Here is a 15,128-nt window from a genome sequence, read left to right as displayed (position 1 = left end):
AAACTGAGAGCGGGGAACAGCCCTCTATTAAGGAGCCCGCGGCGCGGAGCCTCCTCGCACTCGACGAAGGCGAGCCGCCCCGGACGCGTCCGCGCGCCCGCAGCCGCGGTCCCGGGCCGTCTCCGCCTGTCCTGCGGCGCCCGCCTCTCCGCCCGGCGTCCTCCTTCTCCTCCTCCACCGCCCCGGGGGCCCTGCCGCTGCCGACCCCCGGGCAGGTGCGCCCGGAGCGCAGCGCCGATCGCCGGGGCGCGCGGGGGTCACACCGGGGGCCGGCCTCTGCGACGCCGGGAAGCCGCTATCGCCGCCGCCACCTCGGTCACCGCCGCCTCAGGTCGGTCCGGCCTCCGGCCCCGTCGCCAAAGGAAACTAGGGAAGCTTGCTTCTAGCCTCTTCCTCACTCGGTTCTAAGCCACTAAGGGGCCCGAGCGGGGACCGTTTGGACTTGTGCCTGGGACCTGCCGGGTGTTCTGAGCTTTTGGTGATTCGTTTGAGTCATTGAGGGGGAGGGAATGGTAGGTTTTCTGAAGAGCTGATGCAGGGAGGCTGTGCGCGCGTAAAGCACCCCGTTCGATGTGCCCGAGTGCGGAGGGATTTCGTGCACAGGCGCTTCGTTGAAATTGACGCAGGGCGCGCGGGCTGCTGGGGCCGCCCGTCCCTCGGGGCCTCGCGGCTGCCGCGGCGCCGCCCGCGCGCGGGGAAGGTGTTTTGGCGACGCGCGGTGCGGAATTCTTTGGAGGCCCGGCGGAGGGCTCTGCCCCTCGTCGAGGCTGCGTCGCTGTGTGTGGCATCCGGAGACAGACTCCCGGGCGAGTGATCTGGCTCCCTTCTCTGCTTTTCAAAGCATCCCACGTGGTGGGTCAGCTCAGCTCTCGGGGACTCCGCTTTGGCCGACTTTATCCAGCATCTGGAGACACCTCCCTCCCCCGACCTCTCCCCCTCAGTGCATAGGTGGACGCCCTACTCAGGGTCGTGGAGCCTCTGGGGGAGTTTCCATCCCAAAGCCAAAGAGGGCAGAGAGTTATTTACGGAGCGGGGACTGTAGCCAGGGAACAGAAGGGGTACACCAGATCAGGCACCCGTGGGGACCCCAACGGTGGTCCTTTCGGGGCTTCCCGGGACCCCTTTCCCCCCAACTCACCCCGGATTATGTGGCCTTCTGACGTGTGCTGGAACGCTGGGGAGGGACGGGGCAAGAAAGGAAATGAGCGCTAAACTCGGTCCTTGGGTAACGAATGTCAAGGTCGCTGTGGGTGGCGCGCAGGAGATCTGGAGGCACCCCGCGGGGTAGGGGTGAGGGTGTCATCTCCTTTTTAAACTTGACGAGGGAGTTAAAGGAATTGGCCTTTGCCAGCGGAGAGGGGGGAGGGGACGAGTTGGCAGGAGGAGATGAATCCCGTAAGTCTCCTACCCCTTTCCCCACCCCCGCAATTGACTCGTATTCATTCATGAGCGTGAAGTGAGGGAATCCTCGCTGCCACGTAGGGGCGGCCGCTTTCAGATTTTATGTCTGAGAGTGCCCAATGAAGTGCTGCTAAACATTCATGTAAATATTTTGGCTAGAAGGAGAGAAAACTTTTTTTTTTATTATTATTTTTTAAACATATGGGTGGAATGCCTGGCTGGCTGGCTGAACTGTTCTATGTTCAGATAACCCAGGGACATGATTCCTTGTGCCGCTGAGTCAGGTAGCCGATAGGTGGCGCTCTAGACCCAGGCAATAGCCCTCCACTACTCAGGTTTTTGTAGCTAGTGCAGAGGTTAAAAAAAAAAAAAAGCGGCACACGGTTTTTCGGTCGGTCGACTGTCAGCCTTTAACTTTTCTCGAGCATGACTGCCGACTGAGTTGGAAATTATTATTATAGCAAAGTTAAGGCCAGATGACGGGACAATGGGCCAGTCTCACCTCTTGCTTTTCACTAATGTAGAAAAGGGTTAGAAATGTCAAATAGTTGTTAATTTGTTAATTAGGAAGAAAGAAGTTGCTAGAGTTCTTGGATCCCCAGAGAAGTGACAAAAGTTTAATCTTGGCTTCATAAAAAGGAGCTCCGGGCAATTTGGCACGCCTGTTCATCAGACATTTAAAATGCAATTTACACTCAGGCCCAGGAAAGCTGCCCTAATACATTGTGCCAATAATTGGGAAAGACATGGTTGGAGGTTGTCAGTTTCTTTTCTCAAAGAGGGCTCGACCTTTGGGCTCATTCTTGGATTCCCAAGCATGACTTCGTTTTTCACGAGGCCTGGTGTGTTGCCTTACAATCATTTATGTACCTCAGAATCAATTCTCTTTTTATGTTTTGCTTCCGGCAGACTCCCACTTTTTTAAGTTCGTTGCTAGTAGCTTTTGTCTCTGAATTGGACCTTAGAATATTTTGGAAGATTTCCTTCTACTGACATGCGTTAGGCACCTACTGTGTGCTGGGAACCACGAAAGACGCATAAGACTATTTGTCTTTAAAGATTCAATAACCTAGTTACAGAAGCAGGAAAAATCAGTGTAGAATGTATTCTCCTCCTGAGCACATAAGCCTGTATTCTTCTGGAATAAATGAACAGTTAAATGAGAAGATTAATTATTACTGAGAATTTTATTTAAAAATGTCTTGGGAAAACAGGAAAGAGTGCTTTGTCTCTTCTATTGCCTTTCCCTTTTTATTATGTATTTTAGAGTTGTTTTTTTTCCCCTCATCTTGAGTAAAAGATTTATCAGCTGTGAAGACAACATAGCGAGCAGGGGGTCAAGTTTCTCTTGGTCTGTACATATTTCTGTATAATCCATGTCAGACCTTCAAGAGCTGCATATTTGTAGGCAGAACAAAATGAAGAAAAAAGAGAGTAAAAGAGGTTTATTATACTTTTCCAAATTACCCCGAGACCACTAAAGTACCGTTACCTAAAGAGTTCAGCAGCTAGGAAAAAACGGCTGGCCACATAAAAACCCCAGCTGGAAGAGGCGTTTGGTTGAGTCAGGGAAAAGTTGACCTCTGAATTAGCCATCACCCAGGGGGATGGAGTTATGTGGGGCGTGGTAAGGCCTTCACCCCGGACGTTAAGCAGGACCAGCCTCCAGGAAAACAGGACCCTCTTTAAACTTGAACTCCCTCTTAGAGCCGTGATTAAACGCCTGCAGATGAACTTGACTTACACTGCTTCACAATAGGCCCATTATATGCTGGTCTGGGCCCTATGGTTATTAAGGCAGATCTGGTCGGGTCCTGGCCCGGGTCCACGCTCCAGTGCTAACCTGGCTCCCGGCCTGCCCGGACCCGGTTCTGATGCCGTCACTGCTTCCTCCCGCAGCTCCCTTCATGCGGCTGTGAGCCCCGAGGCCGAGCATGCTGACCAGGCTTCCCCCAGCGCTCGCCGCCCTGGGCGCGGCCCTGCTCCTGTCTTCCATTGAGGCAGAAGGTAAAAGGCTCTTCCCTCCTTCTCCCCCGTGACCATGCAGAACTCTAGAAAGGAAAGAAGCAGATCTTTCTTGTCTCTGTCGCTTGCTCTGTTTCTCCCTGCGCTTCGTGTTTTCTCTCCTTCGGAGACACGTCCCCTTCTCGGAGGTCTGTCCATTTCCCAGCTCTTTCGTATTCTGCTTAAGCCGTTGCGTACAGTGCTGTGTGCCCTCCTTGCTCTGGTCTCCGCGGTGTGCTGTCCACACCGCCACCGACGCGGCCGCCTTCCGAGAGGACCAGCCGCCCGGGAGGGGGCGACGGCTGCACCCAGCTCTGCGGAACCAGCACCTCCGGGGGGTACCCAGGAGCCCCGGAGCGCGGGCGCGCTCGCTCGTGCGCGTGGCTGCTTCGCCCCTGCCTCGGGACTGCGACCTCGGTGACAGCGCGCAATAAAAGACTGCAACAGCGCCGGCTCTGCGCGTCCGTGTGTTTTGTGGGGAGTCCAGTCGGCTAGGCGGGCGGTGCAGGCAAATGAGGTAGCAGCCCAGCCGCCCAGGGGCTGGCGGGCCGGCAGAGATCCGGGGCGCGGGGTGTGTTCTCGCGGCCCGAGGTCGCCGCCGTCTCTCTTTGGTTCGCTGGGCTACGTACGAGACCCGTGGCCCAAGCCCAGGCCCAGCCCCACGCGAACAGTTTGGGTCTGGGCCAAGGTTCTCAAGCTAGGAAGCTAGCGGGCGCCTGGCAAGCCGGGCACCACCTACCCCTCGCCCCTAACCTCAGCTTCAGACCCGAGTGCGGAGTCGGTCAGAGGCTCGGAGGTGGGTCTCAGGGCCTCAGGGTCTGCAAAACGGCCCAGTACGCTCCAGCCCTTGGAAAACGAAGGACCTCTGCTAGACTTTTAACCTTGTTTTAGGCTTGCTGCGGTGTGCACCTGATGCCTTCCTTGCTCAGCATTCGCGGAACAAGCCCTTTCTGTACCTTGACCCAAGAGGGGCTTCTGTGTCCTCTCAGTTACCGTTGGAGACCTGATAAACTAGATTTATTGTTCTGCAAGGTAAATGGGGTAATACCATAAAAGACATCTTAAAAAATGTATACTTTTTTTTTTTCCAATGCAGAAATACCCCCGATGAAATTAAGGGAGAAGAGCAATACTTCTGTGTGGGTCAGTGTGGAAGCGGGGGTAGGGCGGGGGGGGGCGGGGTTTGTGTTTCTTAGTGGCTGTGGGGAAGTAGAGCTGTTTCATGACCACACTGAGATTTTCAAAAACTTTCTATTGTGTTTGATTCTCTAGTTCGAGACTGCAGGTTTTTACAAAAGACTCAGATTGGGCAAAGCAGAGAGTCTTCAAAATGTACGGCTTGTTCAGAAAAGTGAGGGAAACTTGCTGGCTCTTCTTATCTGATTAATACTTTATGAATGCAGAGGCTTTTCAGAGGGGCCTCTGTGAAGTAATATTCAGATGAGATTGCCTTTAATGTTCCTTTCTATGTCGTTGTTAGGGAGGAATTTCACTTGAGGAACTTCTGGAAGCCCTACTAAAGATATTTTTAGATAATTCACTGAAGTGGCATATTTATTGCTCATTAAGAAAATAGTTATTTGAAAATCAGAAAGGGTTGAGAATTCTTAGGACAAGAATTGGGTTGGAAATGATGTAACTGGAAAAGAGTCAGTTCTGAATTGGATCATGGCTGGTTAGCAAAGTGCAGTTGAAAAGAACATTTTACTCTCTACATTACTGATTGTTTCCGTATTTCTCCTAATTTATCTTTTAGATTTGTATTTATTTCCACATTAATCAGCTCTTTGTTTTGCTTTCTTAAGCTGTTTCTCTTCTTGTCTCTCACCCCCTTAGGCCAGCATTTAATAATGATCCTTTTGTAAGATTTATTATTGGGAGGGGGCCTTACTCTAGTTTGGCACTGTCAAATAAGAAATAGATTGTGAGCCACAAATGCAAGCCACATATGTAACTTAAAATCTTCTGGTTATGACATTAAAAAAGGAAAAAGAAACAGGAGAAATTAATCTTTATAACATATTTCGCTTAACCTAATATATCCATATATTAGGTTAACCAATATATCCATATTACCATTTTCACATGTAATCAATATAAAAATTATTAGTAAGATATTTTGCATTCTTTGTAACTAAGTCTGAAATTGGGTATGTATGTTATGCTTGCAGCGCATTTCATCTGGACTGGCCACATTTCAAGCGCTTGGGAGCCACGTGTGGTTCGTGGCTCCAGAACTGGGCAGCAGAGCTCGGGTGTTAATTACTAAGCGGCCCCCGGAGCCTGGGAAGGGCTAACAAAGTTTGTGGCCAAGGCCTTTCTGGGGACAATGGGCTGCAAACAGAATTTCTCTGAAGTATTTCTGATGACACATTTCAAAAGTTCAACTCGCAGCCCCTGCTTCTTGATATGTTATTTTGATCTTATTTTGATCTTAGTTCAAAAGTAGCCATTGCGGAGGGAGGGAGGGAGGGAGGGAGGGAGGGAGACGCAAGAGGGAGGAGATAGGGGGATGTATGTATATGTATAGCTGATTCACTTTGTTATAAAGCAGAAACTAACACACCATTGTAAAGCAATTATACGCCAATAAAGACGTTTAAAAAAAAGGGTACCTTAAAAAAAAAAAGTAGCCATTGCTACTTTTCTTTCCCTTTTGCAACTCATACTTGTACTCTTGTATTCATACTATTTTCCAGTCAATTTCTACTAACTTTTCTTTATATGTTGAAAGCTCAATACCTTTAATTAAAAGGTTTTGGCGTTCACTTTTTGCACTGCTCCTTTTTTTATAGGGGTACCACCTTTGTCATGTTGTTTTCTTCTACCTACTTATACAAGGAACTTTATTTTTCATAATACAGTATTTGTTCCATAGAAATAAGAGTGAAAATGATTTGTTTTGCTTTTAATATTTGTAATTTTTAGCTACAGCATAGACTTTATTAACCTTATAACCTGGCCAGTGCTCTGTAAGATCTAGAATGTGTGACTTATTTTTGGTTCCTGTATCATATAGTATGTAAATTGCCATTTAGAAAATTTAACACTTTGCATTTAAAGATTAATGGCCAGTGTTCCCTGAGAATTAGACACCTTTCTAGTTAATCTAGAATTTGAGGTGAACATATGTTTTGTAAAAAATAGAGTTGTAATTTTAGTAAGTCTGATTTGTAGTTCATAATATATAATGAACGATTGGATATTTCTAATTCATGAGTGAGTCGAAGTCATAAGCTTTAATTATCTCACGTCTAGGTTAAGAGGCTAATTAATGTATATTTCTATTATCCTGTGTCTAACTTATGTTCTAACAGAAATTTCAAACTCGATGGGAACTTACAGATCATCTGTTCTAATTCTCTCATTTTCCAAATGAGAAAATGAGGACCTTGTTCCTTGCCTAGGGACAAGGCATAGATAAGACCCAGGTCTTCTAGTCCTGGTTTCGTGCTAGTTTGCCCACACCGTGCTGCTTTCTTGCTTGAAAACGGGTCAACCCAGTCAGTTTCATGAAAGGATGCGTTTTGTAACCTGTACAGAATAATTTATTACTTGTCTAAAATATTAACTTTTCAACTGCTTATTTTTGGTATCTTATAAACACAGGCGAAATGAGTATCTGTATCATGGCAGAGATCATTAAATTTATACTAGCTTTGGACGGAAAATGTAAACGAATGCGTACTGAATATAGTAAAACCACACTCTGTGCACTTCTGAAGGTTTCTGCCATTAAGGTAGTACCCTTCTCAGTGTTGCTATCACAAAGATTAGACTAAAGGTCTTACTAGTTCATCAAGATGATATTTTAGTAGTGTGTTCTCAGTTTTCCTTTACCTTTAATACATTTCATACACTTGCCAAATCTTACTAGACTAATCTCCTCCCACCTGTCCATCCATCCATCCATCATCCATCCATCCATCCATCCATCCATCCATCTGTCTCTGGGTAAACTTTTATGTCTTCCTCTTGGGTGCCATAATTAAAAACAATGTTTTGTAAAAAAATTATATATCAAGATAGATACTTTGGTTTCAAAATTGCTTGAACAAGTTGTAAAGTTAATATACCAAATTCTATCTGTATCTGAATTGGAGATGTCTGAATAGCACATATTTATTGATGACCAGGCATCAAATTAAGGTTTTTTATAGAGTAGAGAAATACTTATGTATATTTTAATAGGCAAATACATATCAATATTGGTTTCTAAAGTTAATCTTTCACTCAAATATTTCTTATTTTTTTACATTTAAGCCAGTATGGTCGGAAACTGTACGCTCTGGAGTCAGACTATGGGATCAAAGTTTTGCTGCTTATTAGCTGTGTTAACCCTTGCGAATTTCACTGACTCATCCGTTAATCAGGGATAATTAGGCCACTCTTCTGGGTGATGATGAGAAAAGAAGGAGCCAATATATAAAGTGACTAGCTCTCTGCCTGTCACAGAAGAGGCACTCAGCAAATGCTAGCTATCATTATTCCTAAAAAAGTCCTAAATCCTGCCAATTTATCTAAGGAAGATATCAGCAGAATGCCGCTTTCATAGCATAGCTTTTTGATAACAGAAAGCATTATTCATAAATATGAACTTAAACTGCTAGTGTTATGAATACTTAAAATTTTAGCTTCTTTACTATCAGTATTCAGTTTTATGAATATATATCTGATCGCTGCCTTATTTATTTATAATTTTACTTCTATTTGTCTTCCTTCAGATTCTTATTCTACGCAACTATGACTCTTTACAATCATAATCCCCATGTAGATAGTTCATCTTAGAAATCTTCTGGCATCTGCATAGACGCTGCCTGTAACAATGCAAGGGCAGTTGTGACTTATTTTTACATAAAATAAAAGATTTTCAAAGTTAATGAAAATACGTTTCGCATTGATTCAGGTTGACGGGGGTCCACACGCACACCTGCTTTATTATCTTCTTTCGTGAAACAAACAAGCAAAATATATAAACAGAATGGCAAGCCTAAAAGGTTTTACAAGTGGTAAAAGTGGCCAGGAGGAGAGTGGAAAGGGCTCTCTGTTGTACACACGCGGGTCGACCGTTCTTTCCGACTTTTGATTCCCCAAGTGCCACGTCTGAGTTTCCATAAACACCTTAAAATCCTCTGAAATGTTAAAGACTTTTCCCAACAGTCAATTTTTCAGTTTTTCTGGAATCCTGGTCATTTGGAAATCAACAAGGTGGGCTGCTGCTGCCTTTCAGCAGTTTTAACCTAATGTCTGCTGCTTCAGGTCAATTTCCTTGCAAGGTTGGTGGTCCTGTTTTTCCATGTACTGATGTTTTTTAAAAGCATGCTCAGGCCAGTTGCGTCTGCCTTTGCATTAAATTTGTCCTGAGCCATTGCTACTGGAACAATATTTTATAATGATATTCTTAATACCTGTTGTCCTATTAACATCTGTTGCATGCTTGTTATACTAAGTGATGACTACCAGTAAACCTCGCAAAACGCTTAGAGACAGCGGAATGTTGAATAATTTAAACTATGCATGTAGATTAACAGTCTAATCTCACTGCCTGTGTATGGATAGTACGAAAATAACATTCATTCCATTACTAGCGTATCCAGTAAAAATAAAAAGCCATCTCCTACAGGTGGAAGCAGCAGTTCATTAAAGCAAATGTTTGCTTAATTTGTATAATTTCCATTAAAATGTGCTATTAATATTACATAAATACCTAACCCCAGTTAAATTCTATGACTCATGTCTCAAAGCTACTGCTACAGTTCAATTGACCTTTAGGAAAACCTAAAAGGAGACGGTAATCTCTCAAAGCAGAGACGAAAATTCTGACTCACAAGGAATACTTGCAATCCGAAACACTTTAAGAAGAGTATGGCGGAAAGTCATCTTATTGTGTCGACCTGCTTCAAGAGTAATAATCTTTAATGCATCGACCATGCACTGACAGTGAGTCAGTACAATGCTGCATGATGAGGCATGAACACTGCAGAGAGAATATCATTATAAAATATTTCTGGAATGTCTTTGTGTAATGACTATTGTACATGGAGGCTTTCGTTCATTGTGGGAAACTAAAAACAAGTCAACGTTTCATTGACACATGCATGATGCTGTACAGTTTTGTATGTAAACTATTGCTTTCTGTACTTTTCAATTATTCCTGTCATCGACTTCTCCAAGATTTATGCGCAGTCATGTCTTCAGATTGCTGATCCTTCCTCACTGTTTTCTTTAAGTTCTGTAAATAAATGTCCATAAATATACATTGATGTTGTCTTTTCATAATTAACCATTGTTTTGTAAAGGACCATACTGGCATTTTAATTTAAAATGCCACTTCTAGTATGGAGTATACCTGCTGCAAAGGAAAATAACAGTGTTGGTTTACACCTTGCAAACGTACAGCAAATTGGTGTAAACAGGCAGAATGTTTGTTAGTTTTATAAACATCTGTATATCACTCTTTATATACTTATAAATGATTGACATCCCTTATTACTATTTTTGAACATTGGTCTATAGGAATACAAATATACATTTAAATGTATATTTCCTTGTGAGGCATAGCAGTGCTAAATTTCCCATGATTCCTCCTTTTCATTAAAATACATTTTTCATCTCTGCCACAGATTGAGAATTATCAAACAAAAATTAATAACAAGGCAATGATGCAGAGAATGAACCAAAATATCATTGATTCTTTTCCACATTATGGAAAAAATGTATTATGTCAGTGTTCTCACTTAACCTCTGTGGTTGTAAGCAGGTTGTGATTTGGCATGCTTATCCAAAATGCGCTCAGCATGTATCGAAAGTTCCTTAATTGTTATGTGAATTGTTTGCATATGTGGTTATTACATGTGATTTCATTGTACCTGTATGTACTTGTATCCAAATATGTTTCTATTATGCTTGATTTTGCTGGCCATTCTTGGATGACCTAGCAACTCAAGAATCCAAAGTGTTTTGTGCTGTCTTCTGTAATATGTTTACTCTCTGATGTTTTGTCACATCTTGTCAGCTTTTAATTTTATTCTTGTCCAACAAGATATCTTTTATATTTGTTGGAAACAAATTTATGCAAAGACAATTTTAGTAAGCTTTGCTCAACACAATTCTTTATTAATTAAACTGACCGTTTTGTGACATTGGAAAATGTAACTGATATCAACTCTCTCTCTTGCAGTTGACCCACCTTCAGACTTGAATTTTAAAATTATAGATGAAAATACTGTTCATATGTCTTGGGCAAGACCACCTGATCCAATTGTGGGTTTCAAAATAACAGTGGACTCCACAACGGGTAAGTTTTGAGATGTTGGGATTTTAGGACAGAGACATCAAAAGTGATATAATCTGATCTCTTCCCCTCCTTCCATTTCATTACGAGGAAGCCAGGATTTAGAGAACCTGAGGGGTTTACCTGACGTCGCAAGATATTTGGTGGACTCTGATCTCCAGATTTCCAGCCCAGCACCCATTATTATATTTTTATAGTGTTAGCTTTATTAACTTGGTTTGCTGTGCTAAGCTGTTGTTACTAAAAATAGACATTTCCCCCACCCCGCCGATCAGAATATTGCTGGTAATCTTTGCTTTTATAAAATAGAATGATCGCTTCTTGACATTCTTCTTGAATCACGTAATCTGTCCGACACTTCAAGTGACAAGTGATGAAGTGAGTTGTTACGCCTTGCCCAGTGTCCTGCACACTTACTTCAGTACTCAGGACACAGATTCTGGGATGGTGGTGAGCTGCCATGATGGAAGACAAGGATTTACTAGATAGATTCTGTAGATCCTAAAGGCTAAGAGTCTTTGAAAGAAGAAAACTTGTTTTGCTTGTTCTCAGAAGTTTTCTTTAGTATTCATGATGTTGCCCAAGTGTGGAGAACCCATCTCTGTTGATTAACTTTTACTTCTAACGTGGAATGGGAAAATAACCATTTTTACTAGCACTGGCCAAGTGGTAGGAAGAGGTCTCTGTATTGGCTGACAGAAGCGATAGATGATGTCAGCATGACTTAGCACCAGAGCTGTGTTTACATACTTGTGGCCTTTAAAAAACACCACTGATTTTAAATGCTGATTTATCAGGGGATTGGGAAGCTGTATGTTTCTCCCATATGATCCGAGAACTTAAAAAGTGATCAAGAGTTTACTTTTTATTCCTTGAATACTTTCTTCCCAAATATTTTTGCCGTTAACTATTTCATTTATTCCAAAGCAGAAAAACCGTTGAAAAAGAGTTCATCTGGTTTCCAGATGTTGGACATGACTACTGACTCCTATACCTTAAAAACTGACACCGGGACCATCCAACCTAGCAGAGCCCTGGTGTCTTGTTTTCCCATGGGGGCCCTGGTGGGTTCTGCAACGCTCCACATGTAAACCTGGAGCATTTCTCAGGGTTCTTTTACAATCGTTACCTTTTCTGATTATTTATGTTTTGATGAAAATTTAATATGTTTAAGAATTTTAAAAGTCACTTAGTCCCTAAGAACTACTGTGTTTCCTGATTGAATTGAGCATTATCATAATCTAGAAGGAAGTACATAATTGTCAATATATAAGGAAACGCTCAGTACACTGTACCTTGAAATGTTTGATACCTAGTTAAGTCAATTCAGAGGACCATGGTTACCCATTAGAGTATGTTCCCACCCCCCGCTGGAGTATGGAGGATGCACTTCCGTAGAAGAGGATGCTGTTTTCCGGTAGATGTTCCTTTTAGCCTATGGGCTTTGTTGTCTTTGAGTTGATTTTCAGCCCTTCTTTTTTTTTTTCAGCGCTCTCCTCCAATGCATCATTTAAAATTAAATTATTTTCTGCTTTATCTCTCATTTATAAAAAAATTTGTTATCTACCATTAATATTCAAAAATAATGAGAGATTTTTATTTGATATTCTGGTATATCTTTAATCTAGAGGAATACTTGAGTCCTCAAACAAATATGGAATATGATTGTAACAAGTAAAGGCAAGGCCAGTCCATTTATTGAATTTCTAGAATTCAAAATGTTTGTTTTGGAAGGCAGTAAAAAAATAATGTTTGGGTAGTCTAAAAAACTGTATATTTTGAATTTTCAGATTTTGAGTATATGTTATGTTATATGTGAAAAAAGTTTTGTTGCATTGATGTTTTTCTTTCTATATTTTCAGATGGGCCCACTAAAGAATTTACCCTTGCAGCTAGTACCACTGAAACTTTATTAACAGAGCTTATACCTGAAATAGAGTATGTGGTGACCATCACTTCATATGATGAAGTAGAAGAAAGTGTACCAGTCATAGGCCAATTAACAAGTAAGCACACATATAAAGTACTTGTATACCTTATATTTTGCAGAAGATTTCTCCAACTTTCAAATTTAAGTTGTTATTATGCAGAGTTAATTTATATCCATATTAACTATTCTTTCAATGATCCTAGATGTTAGTAGCTGTGAATAATTCATTCCTGATTTATAATCCTGGTCTCTGGAAACAGCAGGGATATTATGAATGAAAACTGTTAAAAACATTAGGCTTTGCCAGACAACAATGTTAATATCCATTTTGAAATATATCCAAAATCTCACTGAAAATAATTTATTTGCAAGGGAATGCTTATTTGGCTGTATTCTCTGACCAGCTGGGGATGGACCATACATTTGAAAGACAACATACTTATTTTCTTCTTAGGAAGTATTTGTATGGGTCCATTTCTTTTTGTAATAATCAAGTTTTGATTCAGTTCAAACAGGTGGCCCGATAAAGCCAGGGGAGAAGAAACCTGGAAAAACAGAGATACAAAGTAAGCATTTCCCTTAATATTTGTGCTTGGCTTTGCAGAAGTTATAAATGTAATATAAAGGAGATGTTCCAACTAGGTCCATAGTTTGATCTCACTCCTATATTAATTTCTGTAAGCTTTATCTACAAGAAGTACAGGCAATGTAATAGTAATATGTATGACTAAGTAGTTATAACACCTACGTTCTGACTTTCTAACCATTCATTCTATGTACTAAACATTCTTTTTACTGGGAGTGTTTTAAATTGGTGTGTGTCCAAGTTCCCCTGCAGGATTTTGGTAGTAGGTGAAAAAAAAAAAAAGCTCATCACTGGACTTAACTCCTTTCTCAAAGACAAACTATAGAAATAGGTGGTAGCTCAGGGATACATGGGAACTATAAGGCTGGACCACAAGGGAGATGCCCTCACAGTGTTTTCAGCAATTCCATTGCCATGAAAATGTATTTCTAGGTCCCTGTATACGTTGTGCTTATTTCTAGGGTGTTTACATGGGCTTAGCTGGTGCAGTTGTAACCGTTTTCAGAGTCTCTGTAAGACGTCTCTGATAAGTTGATGCATTTGTAATCAAATGAAAGCAATTTTATTGTCTGGTTTTGTGGCTTCTAGCCCCTTTTGGTCTTACACTGCTTTGTGTGACTTGCTGGGATGGAGCCTTGAAGGGTTTCTTGGACTTCTAATTTTGCCACCTTGTAAACTGGATTTATGACTCAGGATAACAGTAAAAAGACTGTGAGCATGAAGTTCCCTTTATCCTGAATTTTTCCCGCCAGATCACTGTTTATAATGCTTTTTGATGTCTAATCATCTGAAGCGAAGTTTATAGTATGCAGTTACAATGCAAGTATTTTCCCTGAATCATCAATATTTATTCTAAATCAAAGCATTATTCTAAATATTGACTTTCAGTAGGCTTAAATTGGCCCATTAAATAGCACGCAAAAATTATTTAGGCATGCAACTTGTATTGGCTTGCAAATTTCCCAGGACCTTTCCTCCTCTTCCTAGCCAAATACTTCTCTTATTATCTACCAACTGACTACAGGGACAAAAATATCTTCAGAAAATTCACTCAGCTTTGCCTTATGAATACCGATTTTCATAAAAACCAACCTGTTCCCCCCTCCCCACCTGACCACAGAGAGAGGGAAAAATATGTTTGGTTATGAAGGCCAATTGTTGCATTTTTAGTGATTTAAGGGTACTACATATATTTTTACTTTTGAATGAAAATGTTTTCCCCCCGTTTTGTTTAGTACAAGAAGGTTTTAGTTGTCAAATTTAAATACATTGATAATTAGGACAAGATATTAGGGCTATTTTGCATCATATTTTTGCTTGTTGGTACTTCTGTTAAGACTCCATTAACCCTCTAGACTAACCAGCTGCAAACTTTAGACAATTATATTGTAAAATGCAGGAGAATGTTAAAAAAGATTTGCTCTTTTCTTCAACCCTGCCGCATTTGCTTAAACGGTACAGCAATTGTTTTGTATTTATTGATCTCAGAATACCAAGAATGAAAACACTTTGCTTACATTTCTTTTGTATGTCTCCTAGGTATTTTATATAGTTTTTACTTGGAGAAAAGAGTGAGGATATTGTTATAAAAATAGACAAGTCAATAGCAACAATACTTGGGTCCCAGGCTCTTGGAGGATAGGTCATATATGTATCTAGTCTTGCACAATGTCTTATCCAACAGTTTGAAGACATACAGTTGCAGAAATGCGTGTTCACGGAGGTACTGAAAATGCTTCTATGTGTGCCAATAAAGTTTTACATTCTTTCGTGCATGTCAGTTGTGGGTAAAGAACAATGTGAAAAGTTCTAATGAACAAAGTGATTTTAGGAGCCAACCTTTTTGCCATGTTAGTTTGTATTCCTTAAATGCTAGATAGATTTATTAGTGATTTATCATTTAAAAAAATATA

At 41.5% G+C, this 15,128-nt stretch overlaps 1 protein-coding gene across 4 annotated transcripts in view; it reads left to right on the top strand.

The window, feature by feature from the left end:
- The first annotated feature begins 235 nt into the window (after positions 1–235).
- Positions 236–15,128, top strand: part of COL12A1 (collagen type XII alpha 1 chain) — a 116,053-nt gene continuing 101,160 nt past the window's right edge. For all 4 annotated transcript variants that reach the window (XM_055087661.1, XM_055087658.1, XM_055087657.1 and 1 more), the window contains exons 1-5: positions 236–331; positions 3,301–3,408; positions 10,586–10,702; positions 12,562–12,705; positions 13,136–13,195. In XM_055087661.1, coding sequence (XP_054943636.1) covers positions 3,336–3,408; positions 10,586–10,702; positions 12,562–12,705; positions 13,136–13,195 — 394 coding nt within the window. In that variant the 5' untranslated portion in view covers positions 236–331; positions 3,301–3,335. The remainder of the gene's footprint in view (positions 332–3,300; positions 3,409–10,585; positions 10,703–12,561; positions 12,706–13,135; positions 13,196–15,128) is intronic.

The sequence above is a fragment of the Physeter macrocephalus genome, chromosome 10, assembly GCF_002837175.3.
Source record: "Physeter macrocephalus isolate SW-GA chromosome 10, ASM283717v5, whole genome shotgun sequence".
Classification (NCBI taxonomy): Eukaryota; Metazoa; Chordata; class Mammalia; order Artiodactyla; family Physeteridae; genus Physeter; species Physeter macrocephalus.
The sequence above is the reverse complement of the archived record's forward strand: the minus strand, read 5'-3'. Positions and strand labels throughout refer to the sequence as shown.